The following is a 23,385-nucleotide window of genomic DNA, read 5'->3' on the forward strand; positions in this document are numbered from 1 at the left end:
AGTCTGTTCAGCCTGCCTGTACATCTGAGAGATACTATACCACAAACCCGTATTCCCCAGCAATACCATAGATCAAAAACGAACCATAGGTACACTACACACTAAGTGTACAAAAAATTAAGAACACGTGCTCTTTCCATGACATAGACTGAGCATGTGAATCCAGCTGAACGCTATGGTCCCTTATTGATGTCACTTGTTAAATCCACTTTAATCGGTGTAGATGAAGGGAAGGAGACTTTAAGCCTTGAGACATCTGATACATGGATTGCGTGTGTGCCATTCAGAAGGTGAATGGGCAAGAAAAAATATTTAAGTGCCTTTGAATGGGGTATGGTAGTAGATGCAAGGCATACTGGTTTGTGTCACGAAACTACAACGCTGCTGGGTTTTTCATGCTCAACAGTTTCCTGTTTGTATCAAGAAAGGTCCACCATCCAAAGAACATCCAGCCAACTTGATACAACTATGGGAAGCATTGGAGTCAACACGGGTCAGCATCCCTGTGGAATGCTTTCGACACCTCGTAGAGTCCATGCCCAGACGAATTGAGGCTGTTCGGAGAGCAAAAGGGGGTGGTGCAACTCGATATTAGGAAGGTGTTCTTAATGTTTTGTACACTCAGTGTATATAGACAGCAGTGATACAAAGTGTTACTAGACATTTTGAGAACAATACTATTCCATGATCAAGGCTTGTATTGGTTTTTCAGTGGGTGCTAAACTAAAGCTCTGTTGGTAACATGACATTTACCCAGGTGAAAACACAGCAGTGTGTGTGTGTGTGTGTGTGTGTGTGTGTGTGTGTGTGTGTGTGTGTGTGTGTGTGTGTGTGTGTGTGTGTGTGTGTGTGTGTGTGTGTGTGTGTGTGTGTGTGTGTGTGTGTGTGTGTGTGTGTGTGTGAGTACTGGCTGCTCCAGCAGGACATCTCTGAAACCAAGCCATTATAGCAGCAGTAGGGAGAGGAGGAGGGTTGTGAGAGTTATCAAGGAGGCAGGGGGAGGAGGTGCTAGGAGAGGTAAAGGAGTCTGTTTTGATGAAAAGGAAACTCTTTCTTTTATTACTGGTATTGTAGAAAAGTCCCTCCTTAGTAGAGGCCGTGGGGGAGAGAGAAGAACTCAAAATGTTTGTTTTTACAAGGAGAGTCAAAGACAAATGGATGGGGACTTATTGCTGCCAGTGTTCCAGTTCAAAATTAACTATGTGTAAAACAATGTAGCTTTGTTATGTTAGAGGGACAGTTATTATCTCACTAAAGATAATCCCTATTGTTAATTGATTGAGAATGAACGTATAGTCCCTTCTATAAGACATGCTTTAACCATTCAGAATAATTCATTCAGAATTAATCACACAAAGATGGTTCACAGAATTACACACAGATGGTTCATGGTAACTTGTATGTGTCTGTGTAAGTAAATTGGTGTCAAAAATGTAAATCATTCAATGGATTGTTTCTGTTTCAGTCACATCAACCAGAGAACCCAGTTTGAGAACCCAGTCCTGGAGGCTAAAAGGAAGCTGAGCCAGGAGACTACTGTCTCTATCCAGCAGGGGGCACCACCACCTCCAGGTAGACACTGCTCACCTAACTTTTTCTTTACCTCCTTTCAGAAGGCTGTTATACAGACAGATTGAAAACACACTCAACAATGCCATGATTGTGTGTTGACCTCAACCTCCTACACCTCATTAATGGGTCAGCAGGGTAGCCTAGTGGTTAGAGCGGAAGCCAGCCACACCAATGTGTCAGAGGAAACACTGTGCACCTGGCAACCTTGGTTAACACACTGCACCCGACCCGCCACAGGAGTCGCTGGTGCGCGATGAGACAAGGATTTCCCTGCCGGCCAAACCCTCCCTAACGCGGACGACGCTAGGCAAATTGTGCGTCGCCCCATGGACCTCCCCATCGCGGTTACGACAGAGCCTGGGCGCGAACCCAGAGTCTCTGGTGGCACAGCTGGCGCTGCAGTACAGCGCCCTTAACCACTGCTCCACCCTGACAAGCCACTCTTCTGCCATAATAAACCATATGAATTAAATATGCTTTCATTGCAGTGGATGTATAATACATTACAGTGCGGGGAGTACAGATTGACAGTCATGTTTTGCTGCCGAGGCTTACACATATGGGTTGGTTGAGAGGAGGGAGGGAAGGGGAGCGGCTCTTAGAAATCGTGACAGCTGTTGGAACAGCACATCTTTAGGGCCATCTCTCAACTAGCTTACTTGCTAGCCAGGTGGGGAGGGACTGAGATAGTAATCTACCCTGTGATTGCACCAGACTATTGTCAGACGGTTGCTATGATGTACCCAAAACAACAGCAGTTGCACCTCAGGCTAGAGTTCCCCCGTTACAATACTCCAAGCCCACAGATTCCCAGAGCATCTAATGCAACACAGAGGCTCATCTGCAGTGTCTACCATCCAAGGGAGCTGAGTGGAGACCATTTCATCATACCTCATCTTGGATTGACCCAGGGGTGCAACTTTGGTTTTAGAAGTGGGGCGGACGTAATTATATATTTTTTTATCCAGTCGGATAAACACTCTAAACACCCTTCCCGAGAAGCAATTTGACTGTGAATATGTAAATTAGATTCTCTTGATCCATTGAACACAACAGCTAGAGTCCATCCACACTGTATTTTATTTCACTCAATGTCTCTATGGGCCATACAGTACCATACAGTCAGCACAGGGCTGCTTTGCTACATCATATAGGACTGGAATGTGTCTCAAATCCACCTTAGCCTGGACAGAGGTAGAGACAGTCAAGCAGAGAGAAAAGATGGTATGCTTCTATTATAAAGTGCTGATAGGACAGTAAAGCCAGCGAGGGAAACGCTCAGCTGGCCCATTTAATGCAGTATACCTCTGACAGCCTGTTATTTACTGGACTGTGTGTCCACTGTCGTATGTATGCTGCCAATGACCTCATGTTGTTCCAAACTTATTTTTCTGACTCACTGGCTCTATAGGGAGAAAATGAGAAAGGACCTCATGCCTACTGAACAATTCCAGAGGTGTTATGTCACTGTTTGAATCCACAGCATGTTAATGAATCCCACAATGAACATCAGACAAATAATGTAGCTACTAACGCTATAATCTTTTGTCTGTTACTGTTTTAGTTATCATACAGGGCAGTGTTTTAGTCAAAGCAAATGTGACTATTGCGACTACATTGGTCTTAAGGTTGTTACTTTGTTACTATGTTGATGTTTTAACGCCTTATTTAGTTATGCAACTTCCTCTAACTTTCCCACTGTGACATACTTACGTTGCAGGTGAGGGGGGTGCGTCAGGCTTCACCCCAGACCCGTCCCAGCTGCAGGGGGAGATGTTCCACACTGCTCTGAGGAAAAGCTCCCAGGGCTTTGGCTTTACCATCATAGGAGGCGACCGCCATGACGAGTTCCTGCAGGTGAAGAACGTCCTCAGCGACAGCCCTGCTGCCCATGACAACAAGATTTCCTCCGGTGAGAAGTACACTGCTGCACTGCCCTGTGCGGAGCCACACACTTTTACCAGCTCAAAAGGCAGCTACTTAATAAAAACCTGGTTGGTCCCTATAGAGGGGCTGTACTTACACTAACACTTCCCCAAGAGATACAGTGAAAGGGAGAGCAGAAATTCTGTTCAAGGTGATCATTTTAGGCAGAGAGCATTGATGCTGGAAATATTGCTGCTGAGGGTGCTGTAGCACCCCCTGAAATATATATTTGTTTTTATTATTAATACATCTTTTTAATTGACATTTTTTCCCAAAAGTAGTGCACTGTGCAAACATTCCCCCCACAACCCCTAACGACTTTCCGCGGCTATGTCAGAGAGACAGGTTATGGTGCATTTTGTGTGTAGCCCAGTATCTTTGTTGCACACTCTGATCTTCCTTTAGCTTTGATGCTGTCTGGGGCTCTGCATCCTCAGCAGCTTTTCTTGTGTGAGCTGAGAGGGGCTGGCAGTTGCTGTTCTCTGAGCCAGCTGTCAGGGTGAGATGTAAAAGGATACAGCTCTCACCTACATGCAATAATGATTTGCCTGGCTAGAAGCACCACAACTTGAAGTCTGTTAGAACAATGGAGAGAGGGAGCAGAGGAGAGAGGGAATAGGCAGGGAGGAAGAAGGTAAGGAGGACAGAATATGAAAGGGATGGGGAGCAAGGTTGCGATCAATTCATAATTATGGAATTGACTCCCATTCAACTCATGAGTTAAAATTTGAATTGACCACACTCCACATGATGTAGAATTTTAGTTTGAGTGGCAGGAAGTAGAATGTAATTCAGTGCAATTCAAATAAATTCCACTCAGTCATAAAATATGAGAATTTCATTGAATCTGACAGGTCACACTTCCAGATACCAAAGAATATATCACTTTTCTCTGGAAACAATGTTAATATACTATCTTAACCTTAGTGCTTAGAATAGCCATTTTCATTTCCACCAATCAGTTCTTCTTCTTCTTTGGTACCATGGCATTCGTACATTTTGTTTGTGCATGCCGCAACCTATTGTGCGGTAGTGTTTAGTCAATCACGTTACATTTGTGATACCAAAATATATACCACTAAATAATAATTAAAAACCCACTACCCCATTCCACTACTTTGACCCTATCTGCTCCTGCCAGCGACCTAAGAGGACGGGACATCACCACTCAACACACCCTGTAACTCTTCTGAAGTTAAATCTTGTGTACCCAAATACTACTTTGCAGCTGCCACCACAACTGTGATTTACGTTCTCAGTTGATAACCATTGCTATGAATGCTAAGAATCCAACCTTACTGAAGCATATATCAGTCATTGGCCTATCCCTCTATGCTAGCACAGATCTACTACTCACAGGGATCCTCTCCAGATCCCCTCACCCTTCATCCATCCATCTCTACTTTCTTCACTGCCTCAGCATACGACACCTTCTGCACTATTCTTACTCTGGCCACCTCAAACTGCCGCTCTTGTACCGGACACCTCCAATTCCTAGCAACATGGGCACACCTACAGTTGACACACATAATTGTATCCATCGAAACTACACAGTCCTCTGTCCCATGCCCTCCTGCACACTTCCCACATCTTGGAATCTCCCTCCTATACACTGCTGCAACATGACCATAAACATTGCAACTGAAACAGCAAAGTGGATTCAGTACAAAATCTCTAATAGGATAACTGATATATCCAAACATGACTTTGTCAGGTAAAAACTCAGACTAAAAGGTAAAAATTCAGAAGGACTGACAGTGAGTCTGCTTCACCACGCTCACTACTTGCTGCGTCGCACCAAATGGCGGGGGCGTCACAAACACCAGGAATACCTAGGATAGGATAAGTAATCCTTCTCACCCCCCTTTAAGATTTAGATGCACTATTGTAAAGTGACTATTCTACTGGATGTCATAAGGTGAATGCACCAATTTGTAAGTCGCTCTGGATAAGAGCGTCTGCTAAATGACTTAAATGTAAATGTAATTTTCAACTTCAATCACTCTTTTCAATGGTGCCATATTCCTAAGCACAAAACAAGAAACAGATCTCAATCCAAGTGGTGTGACATGGAGCACAAACAAATATCAGAAGTCCACTACAGGTTACTTTGACTGATTCAACTGCAGCCAACTCCTTTCCCACCCACCCTGAAACCACAAACGGATCTGCCAAAAGGCAAGAATCCACTTTCTCCAAAAATGTCACTCCTACTGGACCATATTCTTCTTTATCACGTCCATCAATGCCAGGCTCAGGTTCCGAGCTCTTCAGCACGCCTTCCACCTCACTTAGCTAGCCCTCATTCACTTCCAATTCACCTCCAGAACTCGGTCTGGTGCTCGGCTCACTTTGTTTGCACTTGACACCAATCTTCTTTCGACAGCCCATCTCCATTTTTATCGCCATCTTCCTCAAACTTAACTTCAACCTCTGCTTTAATCATTCTCTTCAACCTCGTCTTACTCTTTTTCCACCTTCATTCCTCCTCAGAAATCCACCTTCTGCTCCAGTCCCATCAATCATTTAATTTGTTTGGCTTCGTTTTGAAGGCCTCAGGGTCAACTTGAGGGTTAAATGTAGTACTTCCCCCATTTCAAACAAAATGTAAGTGATAAATGAGATATAATAGCATACAGGTTGTTTCCCTTGATCATTAATTTAATAAAAAAATGTAAACAATATTTGATATAACAACATGTTTGATGTTTTATGTACAAGATCTTTACAGTACAATATGCTTAATGTACAAGGGAGGAGGTGAGGGCCCTGGTGGAGTGGTGCCAGGAAAATAACCTCTCCCTCAACGTCAACATAATGAAGGAGCTGATCGTGGCCTTCAGGATATAGCAGAGGGAGCATGGCTTGATCCACATCCAACAGGCCGCAGTGAAAAGGCTGAAAAGCTTCAAGTTCCTCTGCGTGCACATCACTGACAACCTGAAATGGTCCATCCACACAGAGAGTGTGGTGAAGAAGGCACAATAGCAATAGCGCCTCTTCAACCTCAGGAGGCTGAAGAAATTTGTCTTGGCCCTTGAGACCCTCACAAACTTCTACAGATATACTATTGAGAGCTTCCTGTCGGGCTGTATCACCGTCTGGTATGGAAAACACAGGGCCCAGAGGGTGGTGTGGTCAGCCCAATGCATCACCGGGAGCACACTGCCTGCTCTCCAGGACATCTACAGCACCCGGTGTCACAGGAAGGCCAAGAAGACCATCAAGGACCTCAGCCACCCAAATACCAGCCTCTTCACCTCTTCACTGTATTCTTGTCAAGGCTCATCCTCTATAACTAATGCTGAACACACATTTTCTAGTTATATACTGTCCATTATGTCTATACACACCATCATATACATATATATTTATATCACAGACTCTGACATTGCTCGTTCTAATATTTCTATATTTCTTGATTCCTTTCTTTAGATTTTTGGTATTTGTGTGTATTGTTAGGTATTGTTAGGCATTACTGTAATGTTGGAGATAGGGACATAAGCATTTCGCTAACCCGCGATATATGTATGTGACTAATACAATTTGATTTCATATTTGTATAGACTACACCTAATATAGAATAGAAGAGGCATTTGAGTTTCACTGAATTCTATATATCATATGTTTATATATTACATTTCCTTTCATTCAAATTAAAATGTGATTTCTGTATCCTATTAACTACTTCAATTCAAATTCAATAATTTAATAGAAATTTGAGGCATTCTCAATTCAATTCTGAATTGAGCCAAACCCCTGATTGGGAGAGATGGGAGGATGAATGAACGTGAAGAAAAGATGGGGTGGCAACTATCACAATGATCTCAAACTGTGTTTCTAATACACAAGGAAATGAAACACAGACTTCCACTTGCTAATCAGGAAACTCTTGGGTATGTTGTGGTGGACTGTCATTACAATTGCTACACAGAAACCTGGTAAAAGTATGTTTGTAGCTAGTGTAGCTACCACCAAATGGCTCTGAATTCACTCTCAGCTTGCAGTCAAAGCTATAATCACTGATGGAGTTGACTGTAGTACTCTCAAATTGTATCCTGATGTTGACAGCAGATGGGAGTATTCACATCATTGCTAACTTAGCTAGCTAACATACATTTTGAGAATACAAGCTATATTATGTGGCTAGCTAGCTAGTGTTGGCAACGTTTGTTGGTCAATGGGCGGCAGGTATTCTAGTAGTTAAGCGCGTTGGGCCAGTAACCGAAAGGTCCCTGGTTCGACTCCGAGAAACATTGGTTGATATACCCTTGAGCAAAGAACTTAACCCTAATTGCTCCTGTAAATCACTCTGGATAAGAGGGTCTGCTAAAGGACTATTTTATTTAAGGAGACTGAAAGCTAGCTAAACTGCTGAGCTAACAAACAATGTAACAAAGGTATAATTTTGGATTAGAAAAATACTCCAACAGGCTCTGCATTTCAGGAATCACAATAGCAAGTACTCCTGGTGCACTGTTAAATTATTTAGCCATTTAGACATTTATAGTTTGAATAAAACTCAGTTTTTGCTGTAGCCCTCACTGGCTATCATGCAATTTAAACGTGAGCCTGTGGGAGGTTTCGGACTCGGCGACAGTTGATATCCATTGGAGCTCTGCGATTGGTTGCCCACAATTCTGGGCTGGACTTAGCGAATGGTCAATTCAGTCCGTTACAAACAGGACACTCATCCAGCTATCAAGCTATTATATTGCCATAACAATCATTACATTGCCCATGGATATGTCTGTATATTCTCACTGTTTGCTTTGGCTTGTTTCTTCTCTCTCCAACCCTTCTCTCTTCTTCCTTTCTCTCCTCTCCTTTCTCTCCCTCTGTGGTTTTCCCCGCCAGGCGATGTGATCGTGGAGATCAACGGGAAATGTGTGCTGGGGAAGACCCACCCTGAGGTGGTGCAGATGTTCCAGTCCATCCCAGTAAGTCAGTATGTTGATATGGTGCTGTGCCGCGGCTACCCGCTGCCCCCAGACGTGGCTGAGGACACCGAGAACCCCCCTCCCCCACCTCCTCCGTCCCTGCAGGGGGGCGAGGTGGTGACTGCCGTGCCCCTCATCAATGGCCAGCCCCTGCTGGTGAAGGGCGACGTGCTGCACGGCTCCTCCCAGGAGCTCCACTATGTCACCACCGACGCCAGCGGACGGCCCATGGTGGCCGCGCTGCCCAACGGGAGGCTCTCTGAGCAGGGGGGAACAGGCCTGCTGCAGCCCGAGCTGGTGAGCGTGCCCCTGGTGAAGGGCCCGGGAGGGTTTGGCTTTGCCATCGCAGACTGTCCCCTTGGCCAGAAGGTGAAGATGATCCTAGACGCCCAGTGGTGCCGCGGTCTGCTTAAAGGGGACGTGATCAAGGAGATCAACCGTCAGAATGTTCAGACTCTGAGCCACGCCCAGGTGGTGGACATCCTCAAAGACCTACAGGTGGGGAGCGAGGTCAATGTGCTGGTGCTCAGAGGAGGTGAGTCACAGTGTCTTATTAACACTGCCTTGTGGTTACATAACACCAACACTATGCCTGTTCCTACTGCTGCGACATCACTGTTGCCGCAGCATTAGTGTGATACAGTGATTTCTCAATGTGACCTTCAGTGTCCTTGGTGAGTCAGGTCAATGTGCTGATACTAGGAGGTGAGAGATCAGATCAACTACCACTCATGTACACACACTATGGCATGGTATCTTGGTGATGTCACTATGTCTGCAATAGGTGAACACATGAGGGACTGTTGCTTTTTTGGCATAAACTATCACGTAGTAATGACAATTGTAGAGTCACCATATGCAACCCAACTCTCCTGTCAAATATACCTTTCACATATTCCCATAAACACCTCTGTATGCACAGATCTCTACCACATATCCCTGTACAGGATATATACTGTATCTCTTCAGGCTGCTTCACAGCTTCTACTAAGGCTCTCTGTCAGGCAATCATACTGCAGTCTGTTGCAGGCCTGGGAAGGGAAGTTGCATAAGCACGGGTCTCTGTCTGCTCTGCTCCTGGGGAGAGAGGGAGGGGAAAGCACCCTTCAAACGTCTCACACATCCATCTCCAGTCGCCCTGGGGAAATGGTACACAAGTCGATGAGCTCGGATTTGCTTTGATCATCATCGGAGGCACGGAGAATTTCTGCATGCTTCTATATCCATGGCCCTTTAAATGGACACTTCGGGATTTTGACAATAAAGTATTTTTTCTGCTTCCCCATAGTCAGATGAACTTGTGGATACATTTATGTCTCTGCGTGCAGTTTGAAGGAAGTTGCTAACTAGAGTTAGCGCAATTGCTAACTAGCAATACCTGACCACAGTGACTGACCAAAAATTAAGGAAATCTTTGACTATGTACAGACTCAGTTAGCATAGCCTTGCTATTGAGAAAGGCCTCCAAAGGCAGACCTGGCTCTCAAGAGAAGACAGGCTTGCCCACAAAACAAGGTGGAAACTGAGCTGCACATCCTAAACTCCTGCCAATGTATGACCATATTAGAGACACATACTTTTAATAAACTCACATATCTATTGGGTCAAATACCACAGTGTGCAATCACAGCAGCAACATGTGTGACTTGTTGCCACAAGAAAAGGGCAACCATTGAAGAACAAACACCATTGTAAATGCAACCTATATTTATGTTTACTTATTTTCCCTTTTGTACTTTTAACTATTTTCACATCATTACAACACTCTATATAGACATAAGACATTTGAAATGTCTTTATTCTTTTGGAACTTTTGTGTGTAAAGTTTACTGTTAATTTGTATTATTTATTTGACTTTTGTTTATTATCTATTTCACTTGCTTTGGCAATGTAAAAATATGTTTCCCATGCCAATAAAGCCCTTTGAATTGAATTGAAAGAGCGAGTGAAGATACTGAATTCATCTTATCATCTTATATGTTCTTGATGACAGTCCTTGGGTTAGATTCTTCACATCGGAACAAAAGAATTGAGCTAGCTCTCCTGGTTACATCAGGGTCCATAAACCCTATCACACTTTTCAGACTGAACCGGCATCCCCTTTAGGCTTCCAGAGAGGTGCCTGCTCGTGAATCAATTTAATGCTGGAGCTATATTAACAGTGGGAACAATCTGAGCGTGAGAGATGGAACATGTGTGTGTGTACTGTACAGTTAACATTATTGTTCATTGGATTTTATGCATGACTCTCTCTGTCTCTCTCTGTCTCGCTCACTATGCTAGTCCTCTCTCATGTAGGTCCCCTCTCTCAAATGTACATATCTCCTATTTATCTTTAATAACACAGTGATGTCATACTTCTTGATGGATTAGGCTACAACACTGTTTTAAACCTCCTGAGTCTAGACTATTGAAACTGTTATTCCTTCACTGCTCTCGTTCTCCGTTAGGTAGACAGTGCCATCTACTGGTTGATGTCTCATTAGTACTTTTTTTTGGAAACCTTCCCCTTGTGTTTTTCACAGGTCAGACATCTCCTGTGAAGAGCCTGAAACCTGTGAGTAAAAGAAAACACTTTTATAATACTCTGTGTTTTACTATTGTGTGCCCAGACGCTTATCCCCCATTTTCTTATTAAAGTATTTTGTCCTTGAGTGGAAAGCAGTTAATAACCAGCAAGCCCCAATGCATCACATTAAATGATAACTATACATTTGAATATTGATTATGTTTGTTTTGAAAATGGTCTTAATTACTTCTATTCAGCATTCCTTTTTTTGTCTGGGGATTTCAATGGTAATGAAGCACATAGCCTATTTAGATAATATTGTATATTAGTATGACAGCTTTAGATGAAGCTGGCCTTTTCAACAGAATAGACCTGTCAGCGCCATAGGGAACTCTTTTTTAGCCTGTGAATGGTAAATTACATTCAAAATTCCATCGGCCTTTGGTTTACTATTGAGCTTGAGGTGGTAATGTGAAAGCAATGCGGGAGCCTGCGGTGGAATGACCTTTCGTTCCTTTAGTATTCAATCACCATTACATCCTGTGCTATGTGTCTGGGTAATGAGATGTACATAGACTGTGTGGTCTTTAATGTGCTCTAATTGCGCTGTCTGTGGCCCTGTGGCCCCATCAGAGGCAGGAAATTACATCTAGCACAGAGACTCTGGACTGTGTCACAGACTCTGCCCCCCAGGCCCTCCCTTTCCACTCCAACACTTCAACCCTGCACAACAACTCCCCCAAACGAGACGCCACAGAGATGTACCTCAAGTCCAAGGCCCTGCTGGAGAGCAAGCGTGAGTGCACATACTATAGCAACACATACAGACTGAGCAGGCCTAGTACTCCTATGCTCAGTTTTTCCATCCATAGCTCTGTAATGGATGCCAGTGTTCCATTTGTGACCATCTGTTAAGGGTCATCCTACATTTGTGAATACAGTATCAATGTGAGCTGCAAGATAAGCCTGTGAGTTCACCCTGCTGACCAGATGATTGAGTGGTGCTCACCTCTATGATACCCTATCTAACCACAGTAACCCCTGTCCACAGAGCCTCACACCAAAGACCTGGATGTGTTCATCAAGAGGGACCAGGAGACTGGCTTTGGCTTCCGTGTTCTGGGAGGAGAAGGTCCAGAGCAGCCAGTGAGTACCGAAGTATGAACTTCCTCCCTGTTAGATTATCTTTGTTAATTTTCAACACCTAGGAAAGCCTATTGCCTACTGTGTCTTCTATGGACAGTGTTTCTGACTCAAAGTGTAACTCTCTGACAGGTGTATATTGGTGCCATCGTGCACCTTGGTGCAGCTGAGAAGGATGGACGCCTGAGGGCTGGTGATGAGCTCATAGGCATCGATGGAATCATGGTCAAGGGCCGTTCCCACAAGCAGGTTCTGGACCTGATGACTAACGCTGCCCGCAATGGTCAGGTCATGCTGACCGTGCGTCGGAAAGTCATCTACAGAGGTGAGCACTCACTGACTGCCTGGAACCTCTACACCTTGATCTCTAACACACACACACACTTGCATACAGTACACACACGCCATCTATGTATTTGATACTGCATTTCAGTCTATACTCTCCGTGCATTTTTCAATCAGATATGACTGAGGAGGAGGCAGGGCTCCACATGGCTCCAGTGTTGGTGAACGGCTCCCCCAGACTCCCTCGTATCCAGATGCCCAGTGTGCTGGACCACGAGTCCTTCGACATCACCCTCCACCGCAAGGACAGCGAGGGCTTCGGCTTCGTCATCCTCACCTCCAAGAGCAAGCCCCCGCTAGGGGGTGAGAATGGACCCGATGTCCAACATTAGCACTGCTTATCTCAGACACAACCACACACACACCACTCTCCTCTATAGCATCATCACCCAAATTATCCGGGAACAGAGTTTGAAGGTTCTTCTTGTGAAAAGATTATTACTTCTTTACTATTGAGTAATATAGTCCCTTAAATACCTATTGTATATTTCTGACTGAATCCATCAGGTGGGATGGGTGTGTTATTATTAGATATCTCTCTGTTTGCAGTGATCCCTCATAAGATCGGACGCATCATCGAAGGCAGCCCCACTGACCGCTGTGGCCTGTTGAATATAGGCGACCGCATCTCAGCGGTCAACGGGCGGTCCATCGTGGGGCTGTCTCACAATGACATCGTTCAGCTCATCAAGGATGCTGGCAATGCTGTCACCCTTACTGTGGTTCCCGAGGACGGTAAGCTTCACCAGAAGTGTCATCCATGGGATGGGACTATGTTGGTTTCCCTAGTATTCCCAGTCATATACCAATGATCTCTGTGTGGGATGGTTGTTTTGTGTTTGTGTTATCATAATGTTGTGACTTGTATTTGTCTGTTCCAGAATACAAGGGCCCTCCCTCTGGTGCCAGCTCAGCCAAGCAGAGCCCCGCCCCTCATCACAGAGCTATGGGTCAGAGGTCAGCTATGCATGACGAGCGGTAAGGTCCTGATCTCACTACTACACCAAGACACGGATTAAACCCCTGCTTCAGCATTTAGCAGAACAACCCAGAGACTTATGTCTGACACAACATCTTAATGATTCAAATGTCTTTGTTCTCTGTGCCCCCAGCGGAGACACTGCTGTACATTATTGAAGATATAACATAGTGTTACTGAATGCTGTTGTCTGTTCTAGTTATAACCTAGATCTGGAGGAGGAGAAGAGGGAGGGAGTCACCTGGGCCGACTACAAAACTCTGCCTCTGAGCGAACAGGGAACAATGTGTGTTACAGGCCCCAGACAGGCAAGGCTCAGACCATTATTACTGTCATTGTTTTTATCTGGTGTTTTAGAGATTTTACATCAATCAAATAATATATGACTCTTAACTCTTAAAAACTGCATTAAGTTATAACTTAAGTTATAACGTGTGTGTACGTGCTTGTGTGTGTGCTTGTGTGTGTGTTCATATACGTGCGTGTGTGTGAGTGCATGTGCTTACGTGCATGTGAGTGTGTGTGTTTGCATATGTGTGTGTGTGTACATATGTGTGTGTGTACGCATGCGCCACGCAGGGCTATATCACGGTGGAGCTGGACCGGGGGTCCCGGGGTTTTGGCTTCAGTCTGAGGGGAGGGACAGAGTACAACATGGGCCTGTACATCCTGAGACTGGCTGAGGAGGGGCCTGCCCTGCTGGACAGCAGGATCCATGTAAGTCTGACCCCCGGTGCCTTAGGAAACATCCACACAAATGACTGTTACTAGACTATTCATGATATCAAGATTCTGTCATGTCTTATAAAAGACTAATTACATATTTTGTTGCCATTGAGGAGTTGATCATCTAGATTGTGCCTGTATGAGCAGGTGGGGGATCAGGTAGTGGAGATCAATGGAGAACCGACCCAGGGGATCACCCATACCCGCGCCATTGAGCTGATCCAGGCTGGAGGCAGCAAAGTGCTGCTCCTGTTAAGGCCAGGGCAGGGTCTGGTACAAGACAACAGTAAGTACACACAGAAGTCTAGATCTAGAAGATAATATTTACCTCTTTTGTGGTATGAGATGCAGGGTGTTTGAATATCCCTGTTTGTTGTTGCGAGTTATAACATGTTACTAGCATTTAACAAGGGTGCGCTAATTAACATGAACTGACGCAGCAATGTCTTGTAAACACATTAATTAATGATTTAGCTATCTCTGTTGGCTATTTCATTCATTTATGTTAATTAAAGTACTGTACCCTTAATGTGAAATGTCACCCAAACTGAGTGCCTAACTGTGTCGGGGATGTTTCATGAATGGAGTCCTCTGCTGTCTATATACAACTGCTTACTCTTGGCACTTCCTCTCCTCCCCCTGTTGCAGGTGATTGCGTCCCCTCTACTGTGTGCTATTACTCAAACGATCACCACCACTAACCACTTCACTGTTTTTACTGGCCTGTCCTCTTTTACCTTGGTAATTCCTATAATTTCTTTCTTGATTCCTCCTTTCATCTGTCTAAACTAGTTCATCTGAATTTTGCTCTTGTACGTTACTTGTTATTTTCATAAGGATCTGTGAGCCACTCTATAAATATTTTACATCTGTGTAATCACTTATTTTACTTCTAGGTAAATTGGATCCAACTGTCACTTCATCCACAAGCTTTCCTAGAGAGGCGCTTGTCTCAGAGACATCCCCTCTCGCTTCTCCATTCTCCACCTGCACCTTCACCTCAGGTTCCTCCTCTTTCACCAGTGAGACCCCTGACTGGAACTCCCTGTCCCACCGAACGCTCCACCCCCAGTGCAGCAGGGGCACTGGCACAGTGGAGTGGAATGGAGAGTGGGCAGACAGGCAGGCTGACAGGCTCTCTCCCATCACCCCTGAGCAGATCAACCTCTATAAGGTCAAACCAGGTCATACCAGGTCTAAAGACTCCAAGGAGCCCAGCAGCCCAAAGAAAACAGGTGAAACATTCCCTAAAGCCAAAGAGCACTCACAGAGTCCCAAAAAGTCTGAAAGGAAGGGACAGGCAGCAGAGCCAAGCAAAAACAGGAAGTCCCACTGCCAGAAAGGAAGTTGGTCACCCAGCCCCAAGAAGTCTTCTCGAAAAAGAAAGGAAGCCTCGAGCCAGCTGCAGGTACAGCAGAGCACATCAAAGGAGCTTTCCAGCAAGGAGCCCTTTGATGAAAACAAAAACAGCAAAAGGGGAGATTCAAAGGGCAGGAAAAGCACACAGGAGAGAGAAGGGATAACGGGAAAGACCAAGGCTGCCCATGGCCAGGTCAGTATTGAAAAGAAAGTGGGGACAGAGGCAGGACATCACATGCCAACCCCTATGGAGACAGGGGCATGGAGAGATATTCTAAAAGTTACTCTAGAGAAGAGTAAACCTCAAGATGGAGAAAAGGAAAAACGCAAAGAGCAGACAAGCAAAAAATACATAGGGGCTTCCTTAAAAGAGGGAAAGACTAGAAAATATTATGAGGCCTCTACAACAGAGGAAAATAGTATAAAAGACACAGGCCTCTCCAAATGCCATTCAGCAGGATACTCTGAACCAAAAGGGTCAGATTAGCCCGGGCCCCTGGAAAGTCCCCAGCTCAGCCAGAATCCTCTCCCAGGCTGTGGTGCTGCGTAATCCCCCTTACTGATACAGTATGGACAACACTGTGTGGACACATAATACACAGACTTGAGCTGTACCACAACATGCTGTATATTGTTGGTCTGTTTCTTTCTCCAACGAGAGGGATGGACGAGGAATGGCAGGCAACCTTATCGGCCATGTGTCATGTCCATCTGTGTCCGTGAAGAGGACTCTCTTCCTGCCTCGTGTGCTGCTTCAGACATCTCTGATCTGGGCCATACGCATGTTTGGAATGTTTAGGGCCTATTCTTGTGCAATGAAAACTAACCATACTTCACCCATTATAATGCAATTATTATCCCATATGCGACCAAGCAGAAAGGTCTTTAACACACACAAAGTTAAGCTGTCAGTAAAGGTTTTATTTTCATGTTGGGTATCTACAGCAAGCACCTTGGGATTGGCCTTTTCACATGGCACTCTTTTCCCAAGGGATTTGCTCAACTGCATGCAGTCCATGCGTTTATTTTATTGCACGCCTTTACCACTCCACTGAGTATGATCCTTTCACCTGATGTGAAAATACTGATGCCGAAGTTCTGACCTTATAACCATGTAGAGATTTCAGACTTTATTCAGAAAGCATTAGCTTTACGAAGGATTCTAGACTGTTCTAAGACAATAGATATGATTCGTGAATACAAAATATATCATTACAAAAGACCAGAAACTTGTGGTTTGAGATATTGTTTACCATGTGTATGATAACCTATGTGTAATTTATTGAAATTATAGATTAATATAGATATACAGTACCAGTCAAAAGTTTGGACACACTTACTCATTCAAGGGTATTTCTCTATTTTTGCTATTTTATACATTGTAGAATAATAGTTAAGATATCAAAACTATGAAATAACACATATGGAATCATGTAGTAACCAAAAAAGTGTTAATTGAAAATATATTTTATATTTGAGATTCTTCAAAGTAGCCACCCTTTGCCTTGATAACAGCTTTGCACACTCTTGACATTCTCTCAACCAGCTTCATGAGGTAGTCACCTGGAATGCATTTCAATTAACAGGTGTGCCTTAAAAAAATATAATTTGTGGAATTTCTTTCTTTCTTAATGCGTTTGAGCCTATCAGTTTTGTTGTGACACGGTAGGGGTAGTATACAGAAGATAGCACTATTTGGGAAAAGACCTAGTCTATATTATGGCAAGAACAGCTCAAATAAGCAAAGAGAAACGACAGTCCATCATTGCTTGAAGACATGAAGATCAGTCAATCTGGAACATTTCAAGAACTTTGAAAGTTTCTTAAAGTGCAGTCACAAAAATCATTAAGTGCTATGATGAAACTGGCTCTCGTGAGGACAGCCACAGGAAAGCAAGACCCAGAGTTACCTCTGCTGCAGAGGATAAGTTCATTGGAGTTGACTGCACCTCAGATTGCAGCCCAAATAAATGCTTCACAGAGTTCAAGTAACAGACACATCTCAACATCAGCTGTTCAGAGGAGACTGCGTGAATCAGGCCTTCATGGTTGAATTTCTGAAAAGAAACCACTACTAAAGGACACCAATAAGAAGAAAAGACTTGCTTGGGCAAAGAAACACAAGTAATGGACATTAGACCGGTGGAAATCTTTATTTTGGTCTGATGAGTCCAAATTAGAGATTTTTGGTTCCAACCACGTGTCTTTGTGAGACGCAGAGTAGTTGAACAGATGATCTGCGCATGTGTGGTTCCCACCATGAAGCATGGAGGAGGAGGAGGTGTGATGGTGTGGGGGTGCTTTGCTGGTGACACTGTCTGTGAATGATTTAGAATTCAAGGTACACTTAACCAGCACGGCTATGACAGCATTCTGAAGCAATGCACCATCCCATCTGGTATGCACTTAGTGGGACTATGATTTGTTTTTCAAGAGAACAATGACCAAACACACCTCCGGCCTGTGTAAGGGCTATTTGACCAAGAAGGAGAGTGATGGAGTGCTGCATCAGATGACCTGGCCTCCACAATCACCTGACCTCAACCCAATTGAGATGGTTTGGGATGATTTGGACCGCAGAGTGAAGGAAAAGCAACCAACTATTGCTCAGAAGATGTTGGAACTCCTTCAAGACTGTTGGAAAAGCATTCCAGGTGAAGCTGGTTGAGAGAATGCAAAGAGTGTGCAAAGCTGTCATCAAGGCAAAGGGTGGCTACTTTGAAGAATATAAAATATATTTTCATTTGTTTATCATATGTGTAATTTAATAGTTTTGATGTCTTCACTAATATTCTACAATGTAGAAAACAGTACAAAATAAAGACAAACCCTTGAATTACTAGGTGTGTCAACTTTTGACTGGTACTATATATATATATATATATATATATATATATATATACACTACCGTTCAAAAGTTTGAGGTCACTTAGAATGTTTTTGTCCAATAAAATAACATCAAATTGATCAGAAATACAGTGTAGACATGGTTAATGTTGTAAATTACTTTTGTACCTGGAAACGGCAGATTTTTTAAGGAATATCTACATAGGCATACAGAGACCCATTATCAGCAACCATCACTCCAGTGTTCCAATGGCCCGTTGTGTTAGCTAATCCAAGTTCATCATTTTAAAAGGCTAATTGATCATTAGAAAACCATTTTGCAATTATGTTAGCACAGCTGAAAACTGTTGTTCTGACTAAAGAAGCAATAAAACTGGCCTTCTTCAGACTAGTTGAGTATCTGGAGCATCAGAATTTGTGGGTTCGATTACAGGCTCATAATGGCCAGAGACAAAGAACTTGCTTCTGAAACTCGAGAGTTCCTCTGTCCAGTGTCTGTGTTCTTTTGCCCCTCTTAATCTTTTATTTTAATTTTATTTGCCCAGTCTGAGATATGGCTTTTTCTTTGCAACTCTGCCTAGAAGGCCAGCATCCCGGAGTCACCTCTTCACTGTTGACATTGAAACTGGTGTTTTGCGGGTACTATTTAATGAAGCTGCCAGTTGAGGACTTGTGAGGCATTGGTTTCTCAAACTAGACACTCTAATGTACTTGTCTTCTTGCTCAGTTGTGCACTGGGGCCTCCCACTCCTTTCTATTCTGGTTAGGGCCAGTTTGCGCTGTTCTATGAAGGGACACCGACAACGACAACCGCCTGATCACCGACAACGACGAGACAGCCTCTAGGGAGGAGGTCAGTGACCTGGCCGGGTGGTGCCATAATAACAACCTCTCCCTCAACGTACCCAAGACTCAGGAGATGATTATGGACTACAGGAAAAGGAGGACCGAGTACGCCCCCATTCTCATCAACTGAGTGGAGCAGGTTGAGAGCTTCAAGTTCCTTGGTGTCCACATCACCAACAAACTAGAATGGTACAAACACACCAAGACAGTCGTGAAGCTGGCACGACAAAGCCTATTCCCCCTCAGGAAACTAAAAAGATTTGGCATGGGTCCTGAGATTCTCAAAAGGTTCTACAGCTGCAACATCGAGAGCATCCTGACTGGTTGCATCACTGCCTCGTACGGCAATTGCTCAGCCTCCGACCGCAAGGCACTACAGAGGGTAGTGCGTACGGCTCAGTACATCACTGGGGCTAAGCTGCCTGCCATCCAGGACCTCTACACCAGGCGATGTCAGAGGAAGGCCCTAAAAGTTGTCAAAGTCCCCAGCGACCCCAGTCATAGACTGTTCTCTCCACTACCGCATGGCAAGCGGTACTGGAGTACCAAGTCTAGGACAAAAAGGCTTCTCAACAGTTTTACCCCCAAGTCATAAGACTCCTGAGCAGGTAACCAATGGCTACCCGGACTATTTGCATTGTGTGCCCCCGCCCCAACCCCTCTTTTACGCTGCTGCTACTCTCTGTTTATCATATATGCACAGCCACTATACATTCATGAATATGTGTACATACTACCTCAATTGGCCAAACCAACCATTGGCTAACCGGGCTATCTGCATTGTGTCCCACCACCCGCCAACCTCTCTTTACGCTACTGCTACTCTCTGTTCATCATATATGCATAGTCACTTTAACCATATCTACATGTACATACTACCTCAATCAGCCTGACTAACCGGTGTCTGTATGTAGCCTTGATACTTTTATAGCCTCACTACTGTTTATAGCCTCCCTACTGTTTTTCACTGTCATTTTTACTGTTGTTTTTATTTCTTTACTTACATATTGTTCACCTAATACCTTTTTTGCACTATTGGTTAGAGCCTGTAAGTAAGAATTTCACTGTAAAGTCTACCTGTTGTATTCGGCGTACGTGACAAATAAACTTTGATTTGATTTGAGTAGTACCCAGCGTTGTACGAGATCTTCAGTTTCTTAGCAATTTCTCGCATAGAATAGCCTTCATTTCTCAGAAATGAAGGCTATTTCTGGCCATTTTGAGCCTGTAATCGAACACACAAATGCTGATGCTCCAGATACTCAACTAGTCTAAAGAAGGCCAGTTTTATTGCTTCTTTAATTAAAACAATCAGCTGTGCTAACATAATTGCTAAATGTTTTTCTAATGATCAATTAGCCTTTTAAAATGATAAACTTGGATTAGCTAACGCAACATGCCATTGGAACACAGGAGTGATGGTTGCTGATAATGGGCCTCTGTACACCTATGTAGATATTCCATAAAGAAAACCAGCCATTTTCAGCTGCAATAGTCATTTACAACATTAACAATGTCTACACTGTATTTCTGATCTATTTGATGTTATTTTAATGGTCAAAAAATTAGTTTTTCTTTCAAAAACAAGGACATTTCTAAGTGACCCCAAACTTTTGAACGGTAGTGTGTATATATATATATATATATATGTATTACTGTATATATATTGTATGTATACTGTATGTAGTCATACTGAGCCATTCCATGTTTTGATAAGAGTTCAAAGGTTCCCAGAATCATCTTGAGCCATCATTCTAATGCATTTTAGTGGTAGCAACTGCCATGGGTCTTCATCGTTCATGACATACAGTGCATTCGGAAGATATTTAAACCTCTTGACTTTTTCCACATTTTGTTACATTACAGCCTTATTCTAAAATGTATTAAATTATTTATTTTTCTCATCAATCTACACACAATACCCCATAATGACAAAGCAAAAACAGTTTTTATTTTTGCATATTCATAAAAAATAAACAGAAATACCTTATTTACATGGGTATTCAGACCCTTTGCTGTGAGCCTCGAAATTGAGCTCAGGTGCATCCTGTTTCCATTGATCATCCTTGAGATGTTTCTACAACTTGATTGGAGTCGAGCTGTGGTGAATACAATTGATTGGACTGGATTTGGAAAGGCACACACCTGTCTATATAAGGTCCCACAGTTGACAGTGCATGTCAGAGCAAAAACCAAGCCATGAGGTCGAAGGAATTGTCCTCAAGAGCTCCCAGATAGCATTGTGTCAAGGCACAGATCTGGGGAAGAGTACCAAAACATTTCTGCAGCATTGAAGGACCCCAAGAACACAGTGTCCTCCATCATTCTTAAATGGAAGAATTTTGGAACCAACAAAACTCTTCCTAGAGCTGGCCACTCTGGCCAAACTGAGCAATCTGGGGAGAAGGGCCTTGGTCAGGGAGGTGACCAAGAATCCGACTGTCACTCTGACAGAGCTCCAGAGTTCTTCTGCGGAGATGGGAGAACCTTCCAGAAGGACAACCATCTTTGCAGTACTCTACCAATCAGGCCTTTATGGTAGAGTGGCCAGATGGAAGGCACTCCTCAGGCACCTAAAGACTCTCAGACCATGAGAAACAAGATACTCTCGCCTGATGAAACCAAGATTGATATCTTTGGCCTGAATGCCAAGCTTCACATCTGGTGTAAACCTGGCACCATCCCTACGGTGAAGCATGGTGGTGACAGCATCATGCTGTGGGGATGTTGTTCAGTGGCAGGGTCTGGGAAACTAATCAGGATCGAGGGAAAGATGAACAGAGCAAAGTACAGAGAGAATCTTGATGAAAACCAGTTCCAGAGAGCTCAGGACCTCAGACTGAGGCGAAGGTTCACCTTCCAACACGACAACGACCCGAAGCAGATAGCCAAGACAATGCAGGAGTGGCTTCGGGAGAAGTCTCTGAATGTCCTTGAATAGCCCAGCCAGAGCCCGGACATGAACCCGATCGAACATCTCTTGAGGGACCTGAAAATAGCTGTGCAGTGACTCTCCTCATCCAACCTGACAGAGCTTGAGAGGATCTGCAATGAAGAATGGGAGGAGCTCCCAAAATACAGGTGTGCCAAGCTTGTAGGGTCCTACCTAAGAAGACTCAAGGCTGTAATCGCTGCCAAAGGTGCTTCAACCAAGTACTGAGCAAAGGGTATGAATACTTATGTAGATGTAATTCTTCTGTATTTTAGATTTTATACATTTGCTACAATTTCTATAAACCTGTTTTTGCTTTGTCATTATGGGGTATTATGTGCAGATTGATGAGGGGAAAAAATAATTATGTATTTCAGAATAAGGCTGTAACGTAACAAAATGTGGAAAAGGTAAAGGGGTCTGAATACTTTCCGAATGCACTGTTTATACAGTGCAGTACTACATGCAGACTGCCATATGTTTCAGAAGTTGCCATTGCTCTAAATGTTATATTGTGGAAAAATATGTGAATGTTGTAATATTATACATAAACTACTTGTAGCATTACAATATATATATTTTTTTTGATAAGCTTGATTCCTTTGAAAATAACCATTTGTGATGCCTAACATTATTGCCAATGCATTACAGTACTATTAGCAATGATTTTGATAAGCAACTTCTCTGTTATTAAATGCCAAAATGATTGCTTATTGATAAAATTACCAGAACCATGCATGGCAGCGGGAAGCTGTTTGGGGGGGGTCTTTTTGTCCCCGCTCAGCTGAGGAGTATTTTTCTCCACTCATACAGGAGTAATAAAGCCTGAGTGCACACATTCTTTTTTTTTCCTCTTTTTTTTCATTGTGATTTATTTACTTCCTGCGACTATGGAACCATGTCCCTTGAAGTAGTTTTACTGTTGATGGCCAATATCATAATTTCAAAATGTAGTTTTTCTGCAATGAGTTTTGGTATGTGATTGTGTTAAACACCAGAGTAGGCTAAGTAAGGCTACATTCAGACAGAAATGTTATATATCGAAAACTGATTGTGTGTATTGTTTTTGTATGGGGTCATACCTTGACGGACAATGGAGTGGACATAAGATGTGTCAAAAGTTGAAATTAAGTTAGGATCAAGACATGTTTATAACTGAGCTCAGGGAATGCAATAAAGTAGCAAATGTTGACTGGTGATGAAGTTACAATTTAAAGCCAGATTTGACCCGATATCAACATTGCTCTGAATTTGGTCCAGT

The 23,385-nt window shown here is 43.5% G+C and overlaps 1 protein-coding gene across 3 annotated transcripts in view; it reads left to right on the plus strand.

Annotated features, from left to right (window-relative positions):
• The window catches only part of LOC118388459 (membrane-associated guanylate kinase, WW and PDZ domain-containing protein 3-like), a 160,060-nt gene extending 141,863 nt beyond the window's left edge, over positions 1-18,197 (plus strand). Inside the window, exons 8-22 of one of the 3 annotated variants that reach the window (XM_052526773.1) lie at positions 1,466-1,572; positions 3,293-3,484; positions 8,356-8,973; positions 10,964-10,995; positions 11,581-11,743; positions 11,999-12,105; positions 12,223-12,415; positions 12,553-12,738; positions 12,985-13,170; positions 13,317-13,413; positions 13,614-13,722; positions 13,994-14,131; positions 14,288-14,426; positions 14,789-14,881; positions 15,037-15,186. In XM_052526773.1, coding sequence (XP_052382733.1) covers positions 1,466-1,572; positions 3,293-3,484; positions 8,356-8,973; positions 10,964-10,995; positions 11,581-11,743; positions 11,999-12,105; positions 12,223-12,415; positions 12,553-12,738; positions 12,985-13,170; positions 13,317-13,413; positions 13,614-13,722; positions 13,994-14,131; positions 14,288-14,426; positions 14,789-14,841 — 2,320 coding nt within the window. In that variant the 3' untranslated portion in view covers positions 14,842-14,881; positions 15,037-15,186. Of the gene's footprint in view, positions 1-1,465; positions 1,573-3,292; positions 3,485-8,355; positions 8,974-10,963; positions 10,996-11,580; positions 11,744-11,998; positions 12,106-12,222; positions 12,416-12,552; positions 12,739-12,984; positions 13,171-13,316; positions 13,414-13,613; positions 13,723-13,993; positions 14,132-14,287; positions 14,427-14,788; positions 14,882-15,036 lie in introns of all 3 variants that reach the window. The other 2 variants (XM_052526772.1, XM_035777562.2) reach the window with 2 other exon arrangements.
• Positions 18,198-23,385: the final 5,188 nt, after the last annotated feature.

The sequence above is a fragment of the Oncorhynchus keta genome, chromosome 10, assembly GCF_023373465.1.
Source record: "Oncorhynchus keta strain PuntledgeMale-10-30-2019 chromosome 10, Oket_V2, whole genome shotgun sequence".
Taxonomy (NCBI): domain Eukaryota; kingdom Metazoa; phylum Chordata; class Actinopteri; order Salmoniformes; family Salmonidae; genus Oncorhynchus; species Oncorhynchus keta.